Source organism: Xenia sp. Carnegie-2017, unplaced genomic scaffold (assembly GCF_021976095.1).
Source record: "Xenia sp. Carnegie-2017 unplaced genomic scaffold, XeniaSp_v1 HiC_scaffold_25, whole genome shotgun sequence".
Classification (NCBI taxonomy): domain Eukaryota; kingdom Metazoa; phylum Cnidaria; class Anthozoa; order Malacalcyonacea; family Xeniidae; genus Xenia; species Xenia sp. Carnegie-2017.
In genome coordinates, this window is record NW_025813488.1 from 7,577,534 (window position 1) to 7,600,073 (window position 22,540).

The 22,540-nt window shown below is 36.8% G+C and overlaps 2 protein-coding genes across 2 annotated transcripts; both read right to left on the reverse strand.

The window, feature by feature from the left end:
- Nucleotides 1-112: 112 nt before the first annotated feature.
- LOC124453014 (dnaJ homolog subfamily C member 13-like) lies at nt 113-20,228 on the reverse strand. Its single transcript, XM_047003689.1, is given in 74 exon segments — nt 113-630; nt 1,057-1,347; nt 1,419-1,526; nt 1,595-1,666; nt 1,729-1,806; nt 1,883-1,978; nt 2,048-2,090; nt 2,160-2,241; nt 2,323-2,523; nt 2,728-2,802; nt 3,057-3,156; nt 3,241-3,332; nt 3,407-3,539; nt 3,608-3,661; nt 3,737-3,853; nt 4,857-4,906; nt 4,909-4,969; nt 5,039-5,142; nt 5,239-5,302; nt 5,410-5,505; nt 5,574-5,657; nt 5,960-6,076; nt 6,210-6,284; nt 6,985-7,169; nt 7,249-7,384; nt 7,461-7,539; nt 7,623-7,738; nt 7,804-7,923; nt 8,035-8,116; nt 8,603-8,675; nt 8,744-8,825; nt 8,902-8,947; nt 9,015-9,103; nt 9,187-9,252; nt 9,326-9,372; nt 9,375-9,409; nt 9,963-10,165; nt 10,241-10,345; nt 10,581-10,682; nt 10,757-10,819; nt 10,906-10,989; nt 11,062-11,137; nt 11,494-11,554; nt 11,626-11,770; nt 12,156-12,201; nt 12,270-12,349; nt 12,461-12,553; nt 12,635-12,691; nt 12,755-12,793; nt 12,858-12,933; nt 13,112-13,233; nt 13,334-13,390; nt 13,606-13,637; nt 14,052-14,175; nt 14,264-14,371; nt 15,419-15,518; nt 15,598-15,703; nt 15,963-16,029; nt 16,116-16,192; nt 16,319-16,399; nt 16,772-16,857; nt 16,931-17,022; nt 17,095-17,190; nt 17,536-17,599; nt 17,690-17,749; nt 17,960-18,042; nt 18,121-18,174; nt 18,252-18,341; nt 18,828-18,884; nt 19,182-19,226; nt 19,303-19,376; nt 19,671-19,746; nt 19,867-19,942; nt 20,062-20,228. Coding segments are annotated over 74 exon segments (6,675 nt in total). The 5' UTR covers nt 20,130-20,228; the 3' UTR covers nt 113-429.
- A 270-nt stretch (nt 20,229-20,498) lies between these two features.
- LOC124453009 (poly(A)-specific ribonuclease PARN-like) lies at nt 20,499-22,540 on the reverse strand. The gene has a single exon (XM_047003684.1). The coding sequence runs from the start codon at nt 22,485-22,487 to the stop codon at nt 20,727-20,729; it is 1,761 nt and encodes a 586-aa protein (XP_046859640.1). The 5' UTR covers nt 22,488-22,540; the 3' UTR covers nt 20,499-20,726.

The following is a 22,540-nucleotide window of genomic DNA, read 5'->3' on the forward strand; positions in this document are numbered from 1 at the left end:
TCACTAAAAATACAACAATAAATTACAACGAAAACGAAACGCATACATGCTTCACTTGTACCACGTGCATCTGTTACGAAAATTCAAATGTTAAACTCAACCAACATTTGTCTAATCTTTTGCATGATTTCATTTTGAAAATATGAAAATTCATTTGAAATATTCCTAAGTGATCAATGATTACCAGACAAAAGTCTTGTTTTCACCTAAACAACCACTAGAGAAAAATTTTACCAAAAAATCAAAATTGTCTGTAATTCAAAGTTATCTTTTCGTAAGTCGTAGCTAGTCCGACTTTCGAATTAAAATATAATGTCTTTGGCGCACACTACAGTACAAAAATTGCAAATATTCGCTCCTAAGAAAAATTTTCATTAACACATTGGAAATCGAAATTCGTACTGATGGCTGATTCTGGATATTGATTAATCAATCATCTGTCAATATGTTCTCAATTGGTGGAGGTTTGCTAGGAATTGAATTAGCATTAGCAGAGCCTTGGGTTAGATAGCCCGCAACACCCATAGGCCCAGTAAGGTAACCTGCAACATTACGGTCCGAAATAAACAGGTCGTGTTTCTGATCCTTGTATGAAGCCCAGACTTCGGATTTGTCCAGTATTTCCAACACCTGTAACATAGATCAAGACGTCATCGTTAATATTTAGGAAACCTCACAAGCAAAAATCATGTACGCCATATAATCAATAACAATTTTCACTTTTCTCTGGTTTACAGGGATGGATTTGCCGGGGGTGCGTATTGGCTAGAGAAGATGCATGGGAAGGGGGGACAAAACTTTCCTACGTAACATCGATGTATGAAAAGATTAAGCAAAAACAATTGAGATTTGTTTTTACCAGAGCCAATATTTAATTACTCAATAACGGCATAAAACAGTCTGACATGGCACGGCACCATTCATAAAACAAGCCACCAGAAAGTAATACAAATTAGAGCCCCCTTTGCAAAATCATACTGGATCCATCCCTGCTTATTCATACGTGAATTTGTCATCATTATTACTCAAACCCTCGGATGTTTGAGTCAACGCTACCTTTTCTCCATGTATAAAATCACGTGACATCGCTTTCAAAGCTTTTACGATCTGAGCTTTGGATGCCGAGGCGTTCTCGATTTTATATGCAGCTCTTAAGTCTGTATCTAATAGCTTCAGCAAGTATTGCACGAGTTCAGCGTCGATTGCTTGCTTCACCAAGGCACTTTGGTTCTTGTCGAAGATTTGATGTAGAGCTTCGCAGGCAAGCACGATGACATCTGGCCTGGCATCCATTGCAGCTATCATTGGTCTAATGACATCACCATCAGAAAGACTGCGGACACAGAACTACAAGAAAAGGAAAAATATAAAAAATTGAAGTAAAAAAAGAAATACAAAAAAACTTCTGCGAGACTTGCCTCGTTGCTAGAGACGATATGGATAACTTGTATTGCGGAACGAGGAATGGCGTCGTTTGTCGATTTCATGCTTTTGAAAATGACGGGAAGATGACCGAGACTTGGCATCTTAAAAACAAGCAAAACTCATTTCACGGATGAATTCAAAGCGCGGAAAAACATCTTCATGCTCTTACTTGATCGGCTAAAGCAGGTTGAGCTGTGAATATGGAAACAACGGCTTGGGTGAATGTTTCTAGTAGTTGGCCCTGAAATAACAGATTAATTAACAGCAACGTTCAAACAAGTACAATGAAAGATAAAAACTTACATCAGGCGACGATGAGCGTAGCAACGCAGTATATTTGTTCATAAGCTCCAATAGAAACTCCTTCGGTTTTCTCAACACCTTTTGAAAATATATCTTATTCAAGAATTGTTTCTACAAAAAATACTAAAGTTGTTTCAAGTGGCCAGTTACTAACCCAATGTGGTTGCGCGACGAATAAATTCAAATACACGCCAGCAACAACCAACTCTCCTTCGACGTTCGAGTAAACAACTTCAAAATCGCCCGGAAGCTGAAAAAGAAATGATCAATTTTGCATGGGATACATGTTGCCAAGAGAGTTGTTTTCAAAAAGTTTTACCTTCCACGACGCCTCAGGATCGTCCTTCTGCCTTTTATAAAACCTACAAAAAGAAGAAAAAATTTTCAATAAAACGTATTACACAGTTAGTCGTGTTTCATACAATTCTTACTCATCTCTCTGTTTTTTAATGATATCACAAACTTTCTCGCGTGACTCATCGTTCCAAATGAGCTCAGGATTCTCGTGCATGCCTAAGGTGTGATTTAGCGGTTAAAGATCAACTGCCCGACGTACTTAATAAGAAAACGAGAGAAATAAGGAGCAAAGCAAACCTTCAAACATGTGAACACTGACTTCTGGATTCTCTCTCATGGCGTCCATGAATATCGTAGGAAGGAACTTGGCAAGAGTGATTTTCACTTTTGGACCAACTAGTTTATCTGCCATCATTTTGTTAAAAAGATCCGCTGCTTTGCTACGAACCTCAGGATTGCTTGAATTGCAAAAGAGATCAAGGAGATAGACCAAAGCTCCTAGGAAGACGTCGCCATTAGTAAGGAACAAATGAGAATTTGAGGACAATACAAGGTTATGTTTTTGGAGAGTGGAGGCACGCACCTACCTCACAAACCCTCTCAAGGAGGGGTTAACACCTTCGGTTAAAAACCTCCGAATGAAGAGACCGGGGCAAATACTCGCGGGTAAAGACCACGCTGTCACAATACTTATGAACATACCTTTATTGTGGGCTTCTTTAACAATCTTTGTATTGGAACATAAAGCATGCAACGTCTCAGTGACAAGTGGGCGACCTGAATGAAGCATGCGAGAGTAGTATAGTAAAGAGTACGGAAGAATACGACGACATAGCATAAAGTTGCGTACAGTCTTAAATAGCATACAATGCAATTCACCAATCACAGCAAAGTGCTATGGCAACTCCTGTATTTGGGAACAGGACGTATGGTTTACATATATAGAATGGATACAATGTACAGGATACAGCAACGTATGCAATGATAGAGTTGTATTGATAAACGATAAAACAGATGTCTACAGGACTTACAGTTCGAGAGAGTGTACAAAGTCAGTAATAGATACGAGATAACATTAGAATCTGCGATATCCGCAACACAATTCTTGTTACCAGTGACATTACTGATCACCTACAAAGAAAATTATATAGACGCAATGTGGACGAGTAAAATGTACAGAAATGTAACACAAATGAAGTGTAACAACAGACTCACTTCTAAAGCAAGTTTCTGCAATTTGGTTGCTTCAGACATACGCAGTAAAGAAAATATCAGTTTGAATTGACCAATGCATTTTTCTTCGACACCTTCAATAAACATAAGTATAATAATAAGAGCAAAATCATCTTATTCGGTCGAACCATTTCATAAAATCAAGAACCTGGCGAGGCCTTTATGATATTCCTCAACGCTTCCAACGCCATGGCAACGTGCTCGAATCGCTCATTCTGTCCACCAGGCTCCGTGGACGAGCCTGTTTGCGAGGCCTGAAGTTGTAGCAAGGAATGGAGATACTGTAAAAGAAAAGATTGAGTGGGATAAATAAAAGTCCTTCTGTTGTTGAGACACCAATCAAAAATACCTGCGCTTGGTTGCCAATGAAATTCAACAAATCTAACGCAAATTTCTTCGGATTCTGAAAGAAATGAAAAAAAATAACATCACTGATGTTTGTCAATGTGTTTTCAGAGTTGATCGAAATCGCGTTTACCTCTAATGGAAAAGCTGGCTGCTCGTTGTACACACGGACAAAGATCTCGCCAATGATTAACTCTTTTTCGTACACATTATAGATGAATTCAGCTCCAAAGGATGGATCACACTCGCCCTAAATCCACGAAGGCAACAAATGTCAACAAATCATTTCTTAATAAAGTGAATGGTTTGAATCAGGTAGTATCGTTGTTTGAATCAGGTAGTATCGTTGTTTGAATCAGGTAGTATCGTTGTTTGAATCAGGTAGTATCGTTGTTTGAATCAGATAGTATCGTTGTTTGAATCAGGTAGTATCGTTGTTTGAATCAGGTAGTATCGTTGTTTGAATCAGGTAGTATCGTTGTTTGAATCAGGTAGTATCGTTGTTTGAATCAGGTAGTATCGTTGTTTGAATCAGGTAGTATCGTTGTTTGAATCAGGTAGTATCGTTGCATGTTTCTCCATATAGATCGTCCCAGTTAGTAGAGCTGTGAGAAAAACTGTTGGCGCTGACTAATGTTTCAACAACCTTAGCAGAAGTCATCTTCAGAGTCAAAACTTGAAACTAACCTGGAAAATCTACAATATCTACACACATGAAACATTTCTTAATGAACTTCCTACACGATGTCACTTATCTTTATATCAAATACTCGGATATCTATAGATGCCTGGAAATTGTTATGGAAAATATGTAGGACTTTTTGGCTTTGTTAAAGATTGAGGAATGCGACAAAATGGTTGGAGCCAGCGGTCAAATAACAAAATAGTGCGCAAATAGTAGCTAGAACGATAGTACTAATTTCTGAATCAATAAGCCTGAGTATTTTATCTGGGACTCAAAGGAAAAATTGCAAGTTAATGGACGCTCTAGCTAAACTTTTCATTCGCCAAATATAGTATGGCAGCTGCATGTCTATAATAACAAGCCGCGCGCTAAGAAAATAGAGTAATTTTCATAAGATGCTACGTCCAGATCAATGATATATACAACTCAGTGACACGTGTGCTATACATGGCATGAAGGCATCATGTTCATGATCAAAAAACTTTCGCATAGAAAATAGGAAGTTTACATAAGATGATACATCCAGATTAATTATATATAAAGGTTAGTGGCACATGTACATGCTTACCGTCGTAATTTTTCTTTCCTGTTCTTCCTCAAGAAATTTCATTATCTCGCCCGTGTTCCATTGTCCCAAATCAGATTTGGGTTCTCTGCGTTGCTGTTTAACAGCTTGAGTAACTACAAGGAGATAGAATCGCACACCAGGATCAAACATGTTGAAATGAGTTTTGCTGAAAAACTTATCACCTCTTGCGGTGAAGAATTGTGAAGTTTTCGTGCAAGATACGGGGTCAGCATGGCATCCAACGACTTCTTAATCGCCGGGTTTTCTGGAGTCGTCTCTTCACCTTCTACAATTGTTACATCATCAATGATGTCATCAGTTAAAATGACGTCATCAGTTCCAATGTCACAATGCAGACGTAAAAAATCAAGCGAATACTTACGAATGTATCCTCCAAGTCGTGATAAAGCACGCACCGATTTTCTTGCTAATTCATTTGCTATTTCCTAAGGGAAATGGTGAAAAACACGTGATTTCAGAGAATGAATTTCCCACATTCTGAATATCCAGAATGCTTTGCGCTCAATAAGAGTGTCAGTGACAGTGAAGTAACCTGTTGATTGGTATCCGACGAAGACTCGACCCCTCCTTCTTCCAGAGTATAATCGTAATTAAACATGAACAACAAGAGATGCCACAAAACACCGGCCTAAGTGGAAGTACAAATGATGAGAAAAACGTAGCTCAGTAGCTGTTTTCGTCGAAATAAACGCCCACCTGCAGTAAATGTGTTTGCAACCAGTAATCCACGGAGAAACTGCTGACACAATCGGTGCTCAAAATACACAAACCGGGGAGATTCTGAAAATTGAAAATTAAATGTAACACAAACACGCAAGTAAGGCTCTACATCGTGACAAGTTTGGACGGCACGCCCATTGAAAAGAGATTTCGAGATGCATATCTAAATAAACGTGTCATATAGTTATGAAATATAAATATGCTACATCTGTTTTATCAATTTTCGCAAAAGTTATTTTATGTCCCGTATATTTTGTCTAAACAACGAATGGCATTCTTCAAACTATTCAAAAAGAATAACTTTCCATGACTTGCAATAGCTTGCATGTTTTTAACGCATGCTAGCCATCGAAAAGAATCACCTTATAGTACAACAATCTGCACAGTTCTTGCACTATAATCTGCATTTCAGCGATCTTTTCTCGACATTTTTCAAACTGAGAGGCAACAGCGTAACAATGAACAATGTGACCACAAACCTGGGGAGATAGATATAAAAGATAGCATGTACAGCTATGGATAGCAGTAAGCATTAAGATATAAAAGATATAAAAGATAGCATGTACAGCTATGGATAGCAGTAAGCATTAAGATTCACGGTCAATGACTCACAAGAACAGGTACTTCACCAGGTTTACTTGATTTCCCAATGAGATCAATGGCTCGAGACAGGGCGGACTGGAGAATCTGAAAAATTACGATCGAACTTGACATCGTTTGGGGAGTTGAGCTATTCATCTGGGGCCGGTTGCATGAGGCCTGGATAGCGTTATCCATTGACAGCAAATGTTTTTGAAACCTTTATAAAATCTTTTAAAACAGCAAAAATATAAGATTCGAACTGAGCAATCACTGAAATTAAAATAAAATATTGTTTCGAAGATTACGAAATTTCTTTGTCTTTAGACAAATACAAACACCTTTTTTATAAATTTGAAAATTTGTGCTATCCAATGGATAACGCTATCCAGGCTTCGCGCAACTGCCCCCGGACTGCGATATGTTGAGCAGGGCGGCTGCCCCATTTCTAGGAAACTTTTTTCCCAAAATATTGAGTAAATTGAAAGCAAAGGTAAAACATTACGTCGCATTACATTGAAATGGTTATTGCGCTACCTAAACAATACCATAAAAGAAATTTACAAGAAATGTGCAAACGGAAGTTTTCAATGTTACTAACGAAAAATTTGACAAGAATTTTCTGTTTATTATATTTGAAGCGAAATTCTTTATCCATGCCGACACTTCATACACGTTTCAAGAATGACATCAAAAAGATTGATAACTTTGTAAAATCATATAGATTACCGTTAAGGTGTCGCCAACACAGAGATGAATACGACACACAAAATACAGAAAGGATCACTGCTAAGATTTTATCGCTTACCTCGATCCCATTCTCTCGCCTCAATTCCTCAGCATTCAAAGCAGACGTGTTTACTGTGTGATAACACAACTCACAAGCTGAAGGAAGTAATGCTGCTTCTTTACTGAAAGCTTTAGGATCCTCGATCTCCATTTGAATTGTTTTGATCAACATTGGATAACCGGAGTATTTATACGGTTGCAATACTACGAAAGCACAAGATGAATGCATTTAAGAAAAGCCATTAAACTAGCTTCACGCAAATTTTAAGTTGCAGTTCCTAACCATCTTTACAGCGACTGAAGAGAATAGATTGAGCCCGAAGAATGAGAATTATATTTCTGGGATCTGGTCCTAGGATCTTCCTTGACGACCGCGAACACAAGAAGTCGTAGGCTTTGCTGACTTGTTCAAAGATGTCCTTAAATGTACACATACCTTGTAATTTGTACAAAATAGGATGGAAAGTGATTGCAAGACCTATTAAGAAACTATACCCGTCCTTCAGGGTTTTTGTCTGGATGATATTTCTGGGCCATCCTAAAGTAAGCTTTCCTTATCTTTGCCTCGTCGTACCTAAGTGTCATAATGAAAATAAAATAAGGACTTCATTTAGTGAGGGTTTGATCTAATGCAATTCATAATGACGTATTTCTAACTCTTCAGGTTTTTTCTTCAAATTGAGAATTTTTAAAGCTTGGTCGACAGATAAATCAGGCGGCTTCTTTTCCACTTCAGTTTTCCACGCTTCCAGTAAATCCTTGAGAAACTTCACCTAGATAACGAAAGCGACAGAAATGATAACATTTCTCGGAGTTCCACAGTCTACAAACTACTAACCGGCTCTTTGATTGGCCAATCGGGAAAGCGCTGAGTGTCACACAGATGACGTAAATAATATATATTACAGAAGAGTTCGCTCTCAAGCTGAGGATACGATATTGCCGGTATAGGACAATACTACAAAAGGAAAGATGTGTGAATGAAATGAAAAAGGAAATGTGCTTAAAATGCAAATGGAAATGCTATAGAAGATGCAAGTGAGATTAATTTAACAACTAAGATACAGACCTGATACAGTGCTTTAGTATTACTGCGAAGCCGAGGCGAGAAATCAACAAGATGCGACGCAATCTTGCTTATCATGAAACGTCTAAAAAACAACAATAATCGTCTTTTAAAACATATAAAAAAAAACTACAAAGTCATCAAAGTGATGACATAATATTTTTGAGTGCAAAGCAATAAAGAGAAATTGAAATTGTGCATACTAATGACTTTTTTCAAACAGACCTAACGTGCTTCCAAAAGTATAAAGCATTAAATACTTGTATTGAAGACTTGTAGTAAAGACTTGTACTAAAGATTGTATTGAGCACTGTATTGAAGACTTGTACTAAAGACTAGTACTAAAGACTTGTATTTATACTTGTATTGAAGATTGTATTGAGCACTGTATTGAAGACTTGTACTAAAGACTTGTACTAAAGACTTGTATTTATACTTGTATTGAAGATTGTATTGAGGACTGTATTGAAGACTTGCACTAAAAATTGTATTGAACACTTGTACTATAGTCTTGTATTAAAGACTTGCAGCAAATCCAAAACTGGTCTATAACATTTGTCAACATTCCCACCTCATTTCATTGCTCCATATCGCCTCGGGAGTGTCAAATTCCCCCAAGAAAATGCAAGAAAATTTATCACAACCTAAGAAGATGATAAGCGGTTTGATTCAATCCAGAATGTTGCACGAAGTAAGATCCTCTCAAGCATACCGTGATTTTCTAAGTAACAAATCATCGCTTCAGGCAGCAAAACCCCGAGTATACTCCTCTGAGATATCTCACCACCTTGCTTCTAGGTATATCACAGAAAACTTTTGTTCAGTAAAATTGCTCGCTTATTTAACATCGACTGCTTTTAAAGTGAATACCTGATCGGAGCGAAACGATTGTTTCATGTGAGTTTCGGCGAGAAATCTAATCACAAAGTCATGAATTGAAGAGGTAGTTTTAATCACGGAGAAAAACGACAATGGTTACTGACCTTCCTATGGGTAAAAGATTAGAGCCAGTATACATCATTATGAAGAAAAACACTCCAGTTAAATACAATCTTGGGATCACAGGATTATCCTAACGAAAAAACACGAAGCAAGATTCAACAAAGCAGATAACAACGTCAAGATAAGACAAGAAAAAAGGAGTGAGTAACACACTAGGAGAATATCGTTGAGCAGCACAGAAACTTTCTCCACGATGATTGGGTCAAAAGTGAGCAGCAACTAGATATAAGAAGTAGACGATTGATTGAATATTTTCAAAAAAATCTCAAGAGCATTCGCGTGCTTAAACAACCTGGACAATGTGAGGGAGACAAGTTGCTTCTGACAATATCCTTTGGCGCGAGGTAGAGGACGTACAATAGCACCATCAAAATCTCTGCAAAAAATTTTCGAAATTGTTACAAAAATACTCCGGTAAACTCTGTAAAGACTGCAACGCTAACTTCTAGAACTCAAAAAAGAATATAAGCGGTGATGAAAACGTTTCACGGGAACAAACTGAACATCTGTATAAGGAGACAAAGTTACGACCCTAAATGTTAAAGTCCGGTTTAGTTCTAAATACTCAAAAAAACGTTGTCGCATTTTACGAGTTTGAAAATAACAACATGAAGCAAAACATTAACCTTTCAATGATCAATCTGACTAATATAATGTTTCTTATTTTTTTAGGTCTTACGTAGTTCTAAAATGGTTATATTCTTCTGACCTCTAATTTATGTAACTGTAGGAGGGGAGCAATACTACATGTGGTATGCGTCTTGAGGAAGTTTGCCTAGGGTGGGAAGTGAGAATAATAATAGTTTGCAAATGTTTCTCCAGTTCTATTTTCGTCGAACTTGTTTTTCATTCGCCAAATAACATTGCTTTGAAGATGGCTGAGTGTTATCGTTCCATTTCGAGTAGTACAATTAGGAATGTATACATACCTATTGGGATAATAGGAGCATATCCGTATTAACATATTAAGTATTAGAACAGTCATATCTGTTTCATTCATGAGAGGTAAACCAGTAGCAAGAAGAAACCATTTTAATTGAGGAATATGTTGTAATGGTCGCCATCCATCCATTCCTTGACACCAACAACGCGTGCTTCCATTTATCACCTCGTCCTTCCAGAAATCTTTCATCTAGCAATGGAAAACGACACGAAGCTTTTCATAATGTAAGGCTTAATCAATATCCAAAAGTATTAAAGTTCCAACCTCATCAAAACTGAATGGACCAAGTCTTTCTCTTTCTTTATTGCCATAGTACCATTCTTTTTCACCTCCTTGACTGCTATCTGGAGCGGCTTCCAACAGATTACTCTTGAATAACATTCATTACGTCAATATAATCAAAGACAACGGTAAAATAGCATAAATGTTAATGGTTTACATCTATGTTTTGATTGTAACAAGAAAACTATTTTCACTCGGTGGAAGATGAAATTTTATTCAAGTAGGTCTCTTGTTTCACAGAATATTTATTGTTTAATCTCATGAAAAAGCATTTCTATCGCTGCATTCATTAAAAGCATATCGACCACACGAAAAACTTTACCTGCAAAGGGACAGTAGCTCGAGATGTATGAAGATGACACAACGTCGTCATTTCAACTAATCCTTTGATCGCGTTCACGTCTAACAAAGCTTTCACATTGCGCTAAAAACATAAAAATTTGAATAACATAAACATTGACGAATGATAAGTAAGATTCGTCATGAAAAGAAGAAAACCTGATGTTTCGTAAGCTCGTTTAGAAAGAATAAGAGATGATCACGCTCCAGTTTATCTGAGGTCTGTGAGCAACAAAAACAAGTAGAGATAATTTTACAGGAGACCAGGTAATATTTAGGATGATTGTGGATAATGAAATGTGACATACCCTATCTAACATTCCTACAATATACTTAGTATCATTAAATGCACCAATTTCTTCATTACATTTGCCATACACTTTCGTCATTGCCTGAAATTCAAAAGGTGAATTAATCATGTAATAATTTCAAAGCGTAGTGAGATTGTGGAGAAAAGATGTAACCTGAAGACACATGGCTTTCATGTTTGGTTTGGTCGTCAATAGGAATCTGTGGTAGAGATCATTGAAGAACTCGAGACTAAAAGGAAATCAACAACAACGTTAATATTGAAGCATATTATTGTATGTAAAAGTTCTGATTAAGATCTAACATATATATAACGATTTACTAAGAAGATCATTTATTCATATCGTCCTATTAGACAGAAGTAAACTAAATGGTTGAAAGATATGGGAAATTCAAGATTTACTCGATGATGAAAGCACGCTGAAATGCAATGAAAGAGTGACTAGCGCATGTCTGTACAAGGAAACAGACATTCTGCATTCTCGTGGTGTATGACAAATAGCTAACCCTACCACACAACCGACGCATGTTCGTACGAGTCGAGTTCCCAGACGACGTGTTGAATGTCTGTTAGAAAAATAACTTACGCATTCGTTATTGGCGTTTCAACTTCATTCTGTTCAAGCAAAACACGTAGGTAGTAATCACCTTTAAAACAAAAATGAATCATAATGTAATGAATGAAGAAAAGCGATGTACATGTGAAAAAATGAACGAACCAATTTTGAGTTCATCCGACAAGCATTCATATAAAACTTCAAACTCGAGATGATTCCAGGAAACGACATAGCTCCCACTCAGATCTTTATCCATAGAAAAGGCGCGCATCTCAGATTCGAGGGCTCCGCGCAACTCTTCACGTGTCTACCACGAAATGTAAATCAAAAGTCGCAAACTTATGCATATATATATATATATATATATATAAGTTTGAAAATTTGTAATCCAGAATGAAAATATATACGTGCTTTAGACGTTTTCTAAATTAAATAAATATTTTCATTCTGATGAAGCTCGATCGAAAGCTCTCATTAAATAAATAATATATTCAATGCTGAAAATCAAACATATATATATATATAAGTTTGAAAATAATCAGGCAATATAAGAAATTTAATTTTATTATATATATATCTTATATATATATATATATATATATATATATAAAAGTGTATAAACAATAATGGCTATCATATATATATATATATATATATATATATATATATATATATATTGCAGCTTGCAGTACCTTGTAGTTCCAGATAAGATTGTATGCCGTAAGATCTTGATTAAACCTGAATCATATGATAAATGGTTCCTAAGATCTTCACAGATCAAATCCACATGTATTGATCACATTTACTTGTAATAAAATAGGTCCCAGTTCTGTTCACTTTTAATATTCTGTTTTCTGTTTCGCAAAACGACGGGCTTTTGATTTGTCTACACGATTAAAATAGAAATACTCAAAAATTGCCCGCAAACCATTAACGATCAAAGATTCAACACAAGAACGCTCTACATATACATTAAAGCAGCAAGAACAGTGGCAACCTCTTTCTTTGATTTGAAGCCAATTTTCGTCCTCCAATGAGAGAGATATCCCTCCAGTTGATGACGTAGTGAATTCTTAGATTTATCAGAATTCTATGAAAAGTTAAAGTGAAGTATATTGGAACATTTCCTGTTTTTGAAAACATTAAAAATCTATAGGTGCGAGCGTCTCACTTCAGCGAGCTTGATATTATCTCGAATGGCTAGGCGATCTTCTTCGGTCTCGGGAGGCTGCGAAAGTAGTTGAAATTATAAAAAAGTCAACGACCGTTGAATCACGAATATCTATCTAACCTCCTCGGTGCTTTCGAGATAATACAGCAAACCAGCAGGCTGAAATATAAAATGACATCATCAATTATTTTATCGCGTGATGTCATTTGCGTGACACACGTACCAAAATTCTTTTAAGTAAGGCCATTGCAGTGGGATGTCCAGTTGTCCACAGTCCAACTAAATGTCGACTTAATTGTCTAGAAAATAAAGCATTTTGTATTGAAAACCTGGCAATATTTTGGTCGTCTTTTAATTCGACTAATGCCGAGGTACAACGCCACATCAAAGCCTTGTTACCAGGCTCCAGGGTGAACCTCGCAAGAAGCATAAAGACACTTTCAAAGATGTCGAGCACCTTAGTAAGTTGGTTCTCACCTGTTCATGAGTAAGCGTCTGTCTGAACTTTGCGTAAACATAGCCATGTGTAAATGTCTGGGCAAAGCACCTTCAGCAAGAGCGAGATCTTGCATTTTTGCGGCTGTCTCTTCGTCTCCTTCCTATACAAACAAGAAATCGAGACGCAAAAGGGAAGGAAGATCGTACTGAGAGTCAAAGTAAGAGATGAACAAAGCAAAGAAACTACTTTGACATGCTCACCTCAATAATGGCTTTCAATACCATACCAGCACCTTTTACAATGGTCGTAGATGGATGCTACAGGATAAATGCAGGATAAATGTATGTTCTTAAGCATAGACGTGAAAATGGTCGTAGATGGATACTACAGGATAAATGCAGGACAAATGTATGTTCTTAAGTATAGACGTGAAAATGGTCGTAGATGGATGGTACAGGATAAATGCAGGACAAATATATGTTCTTAAGTATAGACGTGAAAAACCAAGCGACCAGAAAAAAATAAGATGTACCTGAAAGAGTCTGTAAATATTGCGACCCATACCTACAGAAATGATAAATGAAAAGTAGAAACCAAACAGTAAAATCAAGAGTTATACAGAGAACAGGCTGCTTGAGGTGAAAAATTCAGAAAGCAGTCATGTTCTTGGAAAGTGCACTGAAGAGAGCTTTTTTTGGAACATAAATTGTAATTTGGATGGGTAAATTTCCTAATCTTTAAGCATGCGCCTTTAAAGGTAATACGTTCAAACATTAAGGTAAAATATCTACGCCTGCTCCACAAGAGCCAAACCTCCGCGTTTCTCTGCAGCTAAAGATAATAAGTGTGAAAAATAACAGTTTTTCTAAGAATGGCGATCTGCAACTTTCTCAAGTAAGAGTGCAAACTGTTCGTCATTTTCTCTGCAGTTAAAAATAATAAGTGTGAAAAAATAACAGTTTTTCTAAGAATGGCGACCTGCAACTTTCTCAAGTAAGAGTGCAAACTGTTCATCATTTGTCGTCTCACTGTAGGGCGGGCAAAGAGCAAACGTGAGAAAATCAAGGAGACCACTTATCACAAGAGCACCGGTGGAACGGCTCTGGAGAAAAAACAACATTTAGTATGTTCAAATGCTCCGGTGAAACCTTAAAAATGAGCACATATAACGAGAAAACAAAAATACTCACAACATTAGTTGTGAGGATGTCCAAAAGATTATCCAGGAACTTCTCTGAAGATAACAGGGACGTCTTGTTCAACTGCTCTTGTCTGATGTCATAGTTATCATGCATTGGCTGTTGAGAAAGATCGTAACACGGCAATCGTTAATGATTAACGTCACATTTCGTGATGTCATAGTTATCATGCATTGGCTGTTGAGAAAGATCGTAACACGGCAATCGTTAATGATTAACGTCACATTTCTTGATGTCATAGTTATCATGTAATGGCTGTTGAGAAAGATCGTAACACGGCAATCGTTAATGATTAACGTCACATTTCGTGATGTCATAGTTATCATGCATTGGCTGTTGAGAAAGATCGTAACACGGCAATCGTTAATGATTAACGTCACATTTCGTGATGTCATAGTTATCATGCATTGGCTGTTGAGAAAGATCGTTACACGGCAATCATTAATGATTAACGTCACATGTCGTGATGTCATAGTTATCATGCATTGGCTGTTGAGAAAGATCGCTACACGGCAATCGTTAATGATTAACGTCACATTTCGTGATGTCATAGTTATCATGCATTGGCTGTTGAGAAAGATCGTTAAACGGCAATCATTAATGCTTAACGTCACATTTCGTGATGTCATAGTTATCATGCATTGGCTGTTGAGAAAGATCGTTACACGGCAATCATTAATGATTAACGTCATATGTCGTGATGTCATAGTAATCATGTATTGGCTGTTGAGAAAGATCGTTACACGGCAATCATTAATGATTAACGTCATATGTCGTGATGTCATAGTAATCATGTATTGGCTGTTGAGAAAGATCGTTACACGGCAATCATTAATGATTAACGTCATATGTCGTGATGTCATAGTTATCATGCATTGGCTGTTGAGAAAGATCGTTACACGGCAATCATTAATGATTAACGTCATATGTCGTGATGTCATAGTAATCATGTATTGGCTGTTGAGAAAGGTCATTACAGATGACAATCATTAGTGTGATGTCATAGTTACAACCACAGGCTGTTGATAAAATCATTACATACGATAACCATTAATGATTCATGTGACAACTCGTGACGTCAGAGACCATTTATGATCATGCGACAACTCATAACAACAAACGACAACGACCATATTGATTACGTACCTGCATTAGAGCACACAACATGTCAACGGCTGAATGTGTGACGGCTTCGTTTTTTCTTTTCAAAGCTTTCACTGTCTTCAACCCAACTTTTTCACGGAATCTTAGACAAAACGATCGAAGATATTCATTTCAGTAAAGACATAGGGGCTCATATTCACGGAAAAGGTAGGTTTGCTTACCCAGGAAGCGTTGTAAAAGCACGGAATCCTGCCTTTGATGCCACTAAACGTCGAAGCGCATGGAACTGAGATTCAAGGTCTTTATCAGAAATCTTACTTTGGTCACCTGGCAAATAAATGTCGCAATTTTCACGTAGCTAACACGTCAAACATCGTGGATTTTCCGTTTCTCATTTTGAATGAAAAACTAGGTCGGGTGAGTCAAGAACTGCTTCATGTAAAAAGTACATCATATTACCAGGCTAAATGTTGATAAATATCATTATGTGAAGATTGTGCGACCGACTACAAATGATCCATCAATTAGTAAAAAATAAATTTCTTCCCGATGCCTTTATCTAACATGATGATTTTAGCATAAATACCTTCATGAGCGATTAACATGGTGATGGCGTTAGTTATTAACCTTTCTTTGTTTTCAGAGAACAAACCCTGCCAAGATAGCATTGTTCATGGATAAAAAAGAAAGGTGCCAGTCTTTAAATTGAATGATAAATTTACAGAGTAACGTTACTTACGTCCTGAGTAACCGCATGTAAAAGACCGCTGTACGATATATTGCAGTTGAATCTGTACACTGTCTCCGAAAATTTACCTGAAGAAAACATGACAACGGAAATTTTATACTTTGTGTTGTATCTGTGTAGCAGAGACCCAGGGTGCAAAGAAAAAGGTAAAGCACAATGTAAGGCAGGGGGGAATACAGATGAAGACATCTTACCGGGGGGTGAAGCAAGAAATTTCAAATGACTACTTTCAACTTCCTCGTCAACAGCCTTATACAACGGTCCCCAACGATAGCCTGAAAGTGAAAAACGATTCAACAAAATAGACAACGTCGGCCATTATCTAAATATATGCGTCATCAACGATTTCTCATGATGACACAGAAAGGTTTTTCTAAGGGTTAAATTTTGAACACATCACGATGTTATTAGTAATATTTTTTTATGAAATCAGTGACCTGTTATTTACGTAACAGGCAAGAGCAATAAAGCCAGCAAAGTTTGTACAATTTTTACGCATCCTGTGCAATGTTTTTTTTCAAAAATAAATGGTGACACAAATTTGTCAGAAAAATTGCTGGCAGTACAGATTTTCTGTAATCAGAGGTAGCTATATCACACCTTCATACCCTCCCCTGGAGTCAAAGCACGATCAGCACATGACGCACCTCTTTTCGTGGGCGTTGTCTTGACACAAACATCTCTGTTACCACTTGCGCGAACACCATCTAACAAACCAGCCAATAACGTGTCTCTAAACACATACACAAACACGCGATCAAGATTCACGTACTGTGAATGCATGACGGGTTTCAATGAAGACGAACCTGTCGGGCGAAGAGTATCGCCTTAACTGCCCGCTGATGTACTCCAAACCAAATAATTGAGGATGGTCGCGATAGCGAACGATGGAGAAGACCTGGAAGCAATGACGAAATATAAAGGATAAAAACTACTAAGGTTAGTTCCTCAGGTGATGAAGTAGGCTTACTGAGCTTAGAGGATGCAGCGTGACAATATTGTACGTTGCTGGATCTCTTTCAAGAAGACACATTTCTGAGAAACACAAAATTCTCTGAACGGGATCCTGGAAAAAATGAATATGAGCTTACAAGAGTATGCGTCAGCTGCCGTGAGTATTGTTCTGCTGCATTGTAAACAGATCAGAGCAGGCCTGTTCGATAAGGTATGTTTTGTAAGCAACATCACACGTGGAACATTAAGTCTAATCTGGTTCAAATGACGTAAATAGCCATTATTTAGTCTAAATATGGAAACACTTTTGTGCTTATTATGAAAACAATAAAGTTCCAAAGAAAAGAACGACGATAGTGTTATGAAGTATACGTATATAGCACAACTAAGACTGTAGGCTGGCTACTTGACTCCCTAGCACATATAAAAATCGTGGCCGATTTCACGCGTTTTATACCTTGTGGCGTTTTGACTGTTTATAAACGGAAAATTCTGACATTGACGTGACATGTTCATCATCACTAAAATCCAATAGATGCGATTACAACGAATACGAGCTTTGTTGGCTGGTGAAATTTTTCAAAACATGAGGAGGCAATTGTTCTGAGCACCTGAATTTCCCAAACTTGTATATCAAAAATGAATCTACTTTAATTGCACTTTTCTTCTGTCTGCAAAAGAGAACGATAAAGAGCTCATTCTCAGCATTTAGTCATCGCCAAGCAATTATCTTGATTCTGCTTTCTTTAATTCATGTAAGCAAATCAAACGGAACAAACCCTGAAAAATCCAGGCTTGTGCATATCAATAAACGAGTGTTGGGAAGTTTTGCTACGTAAACTGTTAAATATCTTTGATTTCCGGGAATACTACTGACTCACTTAATAGTAACTCCGACATTATTAAATGCTGCTTCCATCATTTTCTTCAGCAGTTCTTCTCTCTTATCAATGGCAAAGAGATGCTAGAACGTAACATTAAAATTCATGTTGCAAACTGCATATCGAAAAACACACACGCACATCCATAAAGCACTCTATACCATCCTACTAAATCCACCAGAAACAACCACAAAACCACCGGGATAATCTGACACCTGAAAATGAAATGAAAATGAAATCATTATGCTCACTTGCTGAGAAAATAGAAATTTATAGAATCATTTGAACTCACCAACGTTATAAGCTCGATATCTTTATAATTATAAGAACATAATTTCCTATTATCACGAGGATCAATTTGATCCAAAGAACCAGGTGAAACCTGGAAGCAATATCATAGAAAAATCTATTAATATGAATTATAAAATAAAACAATACAACGCATGCGCTGTTGGTCTAGAGCTGTGTTTGCATAAGCTTGTGCAAAACACATCTGAGCTCAACCATCAAAATCCAATCCATCAAAACAATCAATCAATCAAAGAGAATTAGCAAATCGCTCATGAATACATTTTAGAGGAAAAATTAAAATGTTTGTCTTTTTCCCATTGTTGTTATTTTATAAAAGAAATAAAAGATGTTTTTCGTGTTTGCACTGGCTTATGCAAACATCGGAGATGTTTGTGAGAACTCTTGAGCAGGTGCAACCCTCAACCTTCGGTCTCAGACTTGCACTGATCTGCTCTCAAGTTCTCCCAAAGGTCTCCTCGGTTTGCATAAGACTGTGCAAACACAGTAAGCATCTTTTATTTCTTAAATATTTTTTTTAATGAATATAATAAATGAAACAAGAGCATATAATTCAAACCTCTAAAGTAACTGGAACCTTTCGTTCACTCCAATGTAATTTATAGCCACTAAACTTCTGAAATACACAAGGCACAATTTTTTTCATTGCTTTAATTCATCCCAATGATATCATAATTTTATGAGAGGATTTATCCACTGACTAGGTGCATTACTCTCAAAATTGCCCATGTTGAATATCTTGGTTAAGATCTTACAGGATCTTACAAGATCTAAAACCATGACTCACTACTAGCACTACCTTCTGGTTCTCCCCCAGTTATCAAATCTGAGTGAAATATCCATTATCAGCACAACATGACCAGGAGGTACCATCATTTACATATAATAACTTTATATTTATGTTATAACATACCAACTCATTGCCATGTTTATATCCAGAAAACTCTTTATAAAATTTCTAGGGTAGTGATCAGAAATTTACATGTTTACATTCTAAATCATGGTAGAAAACTTTACAGTTTACAAATAATTACCAATGCTTCAGTAATTAGATCTTCCCTATGTTCAGTAGAAAATGTCATGTTCTGTGTCTTCTTGCCTTCTTTGGCTATAATAGTTTGCATAGTTTTTGAATTCAAATAACTGTTGAATTTCTTTAGCCATATCATTTCTAATAGCTCTTTATTCAATGAAAATGGGCATATTGAGGGGAGGGGGGTGAATCAGGGAGCTCAGAAAGCTCTTGCTTAAGTTTTGGCAATACACTTCTGAAACGGAGACATCCCCTTTCAACCTTGCTCATACATCTCTCCAATTTCAAGTTGTATAAAGCTAAATTGGGATCTTAGTGGATTGATAGGAATATGCAAAATCTAGAAATAAGACAAAAAAGAAGTTTCACCTTTCCTGACAACAATGATGACCTCATTTGGAGCCTTTAAACTTGGAGTGATGTTTATAAAATCTTGATATGGCCACTAAAACAAAAATAGTCAAGCATAAGCAAGTGTTTAAGATCAGACACATTGTTTGGTCCTAAATCAGGATGTTGCAGAAAGTGCTGACCAATAAAATCAGAAAGAAATATCAAAGCTTACTTGATTCGTGACCTCAAATGTTGAAGGATTGTAAGTCGTTATCGCCTTTGAGCCAATAGAAAACACTCTCTTATACCTGGAATAGTCATGCTAGCATATAAAAAGCTCTCAGCAATTCAAGCAAAATCAACACCAAAGTTACACAATCTTTGTACACAATCTTTTTTTTTGAGATAGAAATTACTCAAGACTTACTTTCCTCTCCAAGAATGTTTCGTGGTAAAATAGCAAGCTACATCTTCATTATCGTAATCACTAGCCATCACAATGCTATTTTCATTTGAAAACCAAAACCATTTTCATATCAATTGTGACAAATTGAACCATTCATTTTGTAACCATGTTTCCTGAAAATTGTCGGTGAGAACATTTTCAACTTGTTCCCATCGCTCAAAGTTCTAGCATTGTCGAAAAATTTGTTTCCATCACTCAAAAAGTTCTAGCACCAATATCTAAAGGACACTTTACTATAAACTCTTTCGGTTTAATTGCTACGCTTCGCGTAAAAATTTTAAGTTTTTTTTCAACTCACCAAGTTGTTGTACCAAAGTCACCAAATTTCATAGCAAAGGAAAAACAGGAGAGCTAAAAGGCTCATTAAACAAAGAAAGATTTTCAAGTCACACAACAGCTGAAGATTCACTAAACATTATCGAAAGATTGCTTTACACAAGTTTCCAGAATATTATCAATTTCGGACATTGTTTTAGAAATGTTTTTAAAAACATTTTATCATGTACTAATAAGAGTAACTAAAAAAATTAATTAACTGATGTTGACCAAATTTAGGTAGTGTAAAACCAATCTACTTCAACTTGATTTTAAATTATTGAGCTACACCAACTTAACACAAACGATATCTACCAATCTTCAGGCTCGTCAAAATAAGTATGCTCTCCTTTTAATTTCTTTTTTAAAGGTTCAGGAGAGTCAGGAATCTCTCCATCTTCTACATCTGACTCCTCACGAGTCGATCTTTTAAATGAAGGTCCATCTGGTGTATCACAAGGTGTGATACAATGCTCTTGTTCGTTTGTGTTTGCATCTTGAGATGATGTACTAGGTTCATGATGATTGACTTGATACGTATCATCTTTTTTGCCATTTGAATGGTAAACACTATAACTCTGAATTCGGTATGGTCTATTATTCTTTTGAAGCTTCTGTAAAACTTTTGTGGCTCTCTCGCGTTTAGCAACAGAGACAAATGCCGACATTTCATTTATTTTGGTGATGTAAACAAAACCAAAATCTTTGAACAACTTCTGGATGTCGGTAAACTGCCATTCACTGGGATGCTCAACATAAAAGACATGATCACGACTAGGCACTAGATCTTCTCCGGAAATGTTAAGATAAGGAATATCTTCCATTCTTGGAAAAAGAAATATTTTGTTCATAAAGGGTTTGATGATTTCAACATCTACCTCACCACATGGACTACTACCATCACGCTGCTTCTCCAGGTAAGATGCCATTGCAAGGAAAGCTATTCCAGTCATGTATGCATCATAACCTGCTTCATGGGATTTTGAGCCCTCAATATCACCTGCATATTGATCAAATCCCTCAGAAAACAGAACATGAGGCGTCGCAAATGGAGCTTTGCAGCAAGTTTTATACACTTCTTCTAAATGGGACAAATGAAACAAACTTTGTAGAGGCTCGGTGCTTGCCATGACTTTGGTGTCAATCAATCTTGGTAAAACCCCTTTTGCAAGAGCTTTAAAGCCATCGAGGGTTGCTGGCAAGGGACTCACAAATAATCGTATCGTATGAAGCAAATCTAGCAACATATTGTGACCAAGAACCAATTTACCAGACTGTGACAAAAGTCGGATAATTTTTGAAAAGCCAACAGCCTCTTCAACTTTAACATTTTCCTTATCAAATTTTTGTCTTTCCAATGCTTTCTTCTCATCACCAGAGCATTTTGTCATCTTGACATATTTCTCCTTTTCCTCATTCGTTTTCGATTCCAAATGAAGACAGGTTTTGTGAACAGCATTAACATGGCTGTACACAAGTCTACGAACGAGAGGACTTGATGGTGGCAAGCTTAATGCTTTTTGCTCTGAATCTGCAATAAATGCCTCTACTTTATTCATGATCAGCTCAATTGTTTTTTCAAATGCTGGTGGTATGGGCATTGGTTCTGTTTCTGTAGAATCATTACTTTGGGATGATCTTGATGCAACCATTTGACGAAGTTTATCTTCATTCACAGGCAACAGAAATGGTATACCATGACATACCCATTTATTAAAATCAAAGCCCTGATTTGCAAGAAACTCAAGACTAGAACTCTGACATAAAAACTTTATATCAGGCATTTGCCTGTTGTAAGGCCGAGGAAATGTAAAAAAATTAAATGGTTTGGCTATGTATTGTTGCTGTTCTTCATCCCAGTTAAATGTACAAACACCAAACTGAACAATCATGAAGTCTTTCGTGCCATTAATCAGCTTCAAATACCTTTCATCGCACGTGTCCAAGGCGTTCTCCCGGCGTCGAGAGGTAAGGCCAGTGAATTCAGCGTCAATCGCAATGAATGACGAGTCTTCAATTGCTTCAGTTATAATTGGAAGGGTTTCTATAAAGTTTAATCTCGTTATCTCCATTTTAGATTGAAATCAGATGACCATGTTCTTTGTTTTTTACGATGGTTCTTGCA

Bases quoted from the DNA above. Each gene is read 5' to 3' on its own strand.
- LOC124453009 (XM_047003684.1), bottom strand. From the start codon at position 22,487: ATGGAGATAACGAGATTAAACTTTATAGAAACCCTTCCAATTATAACT.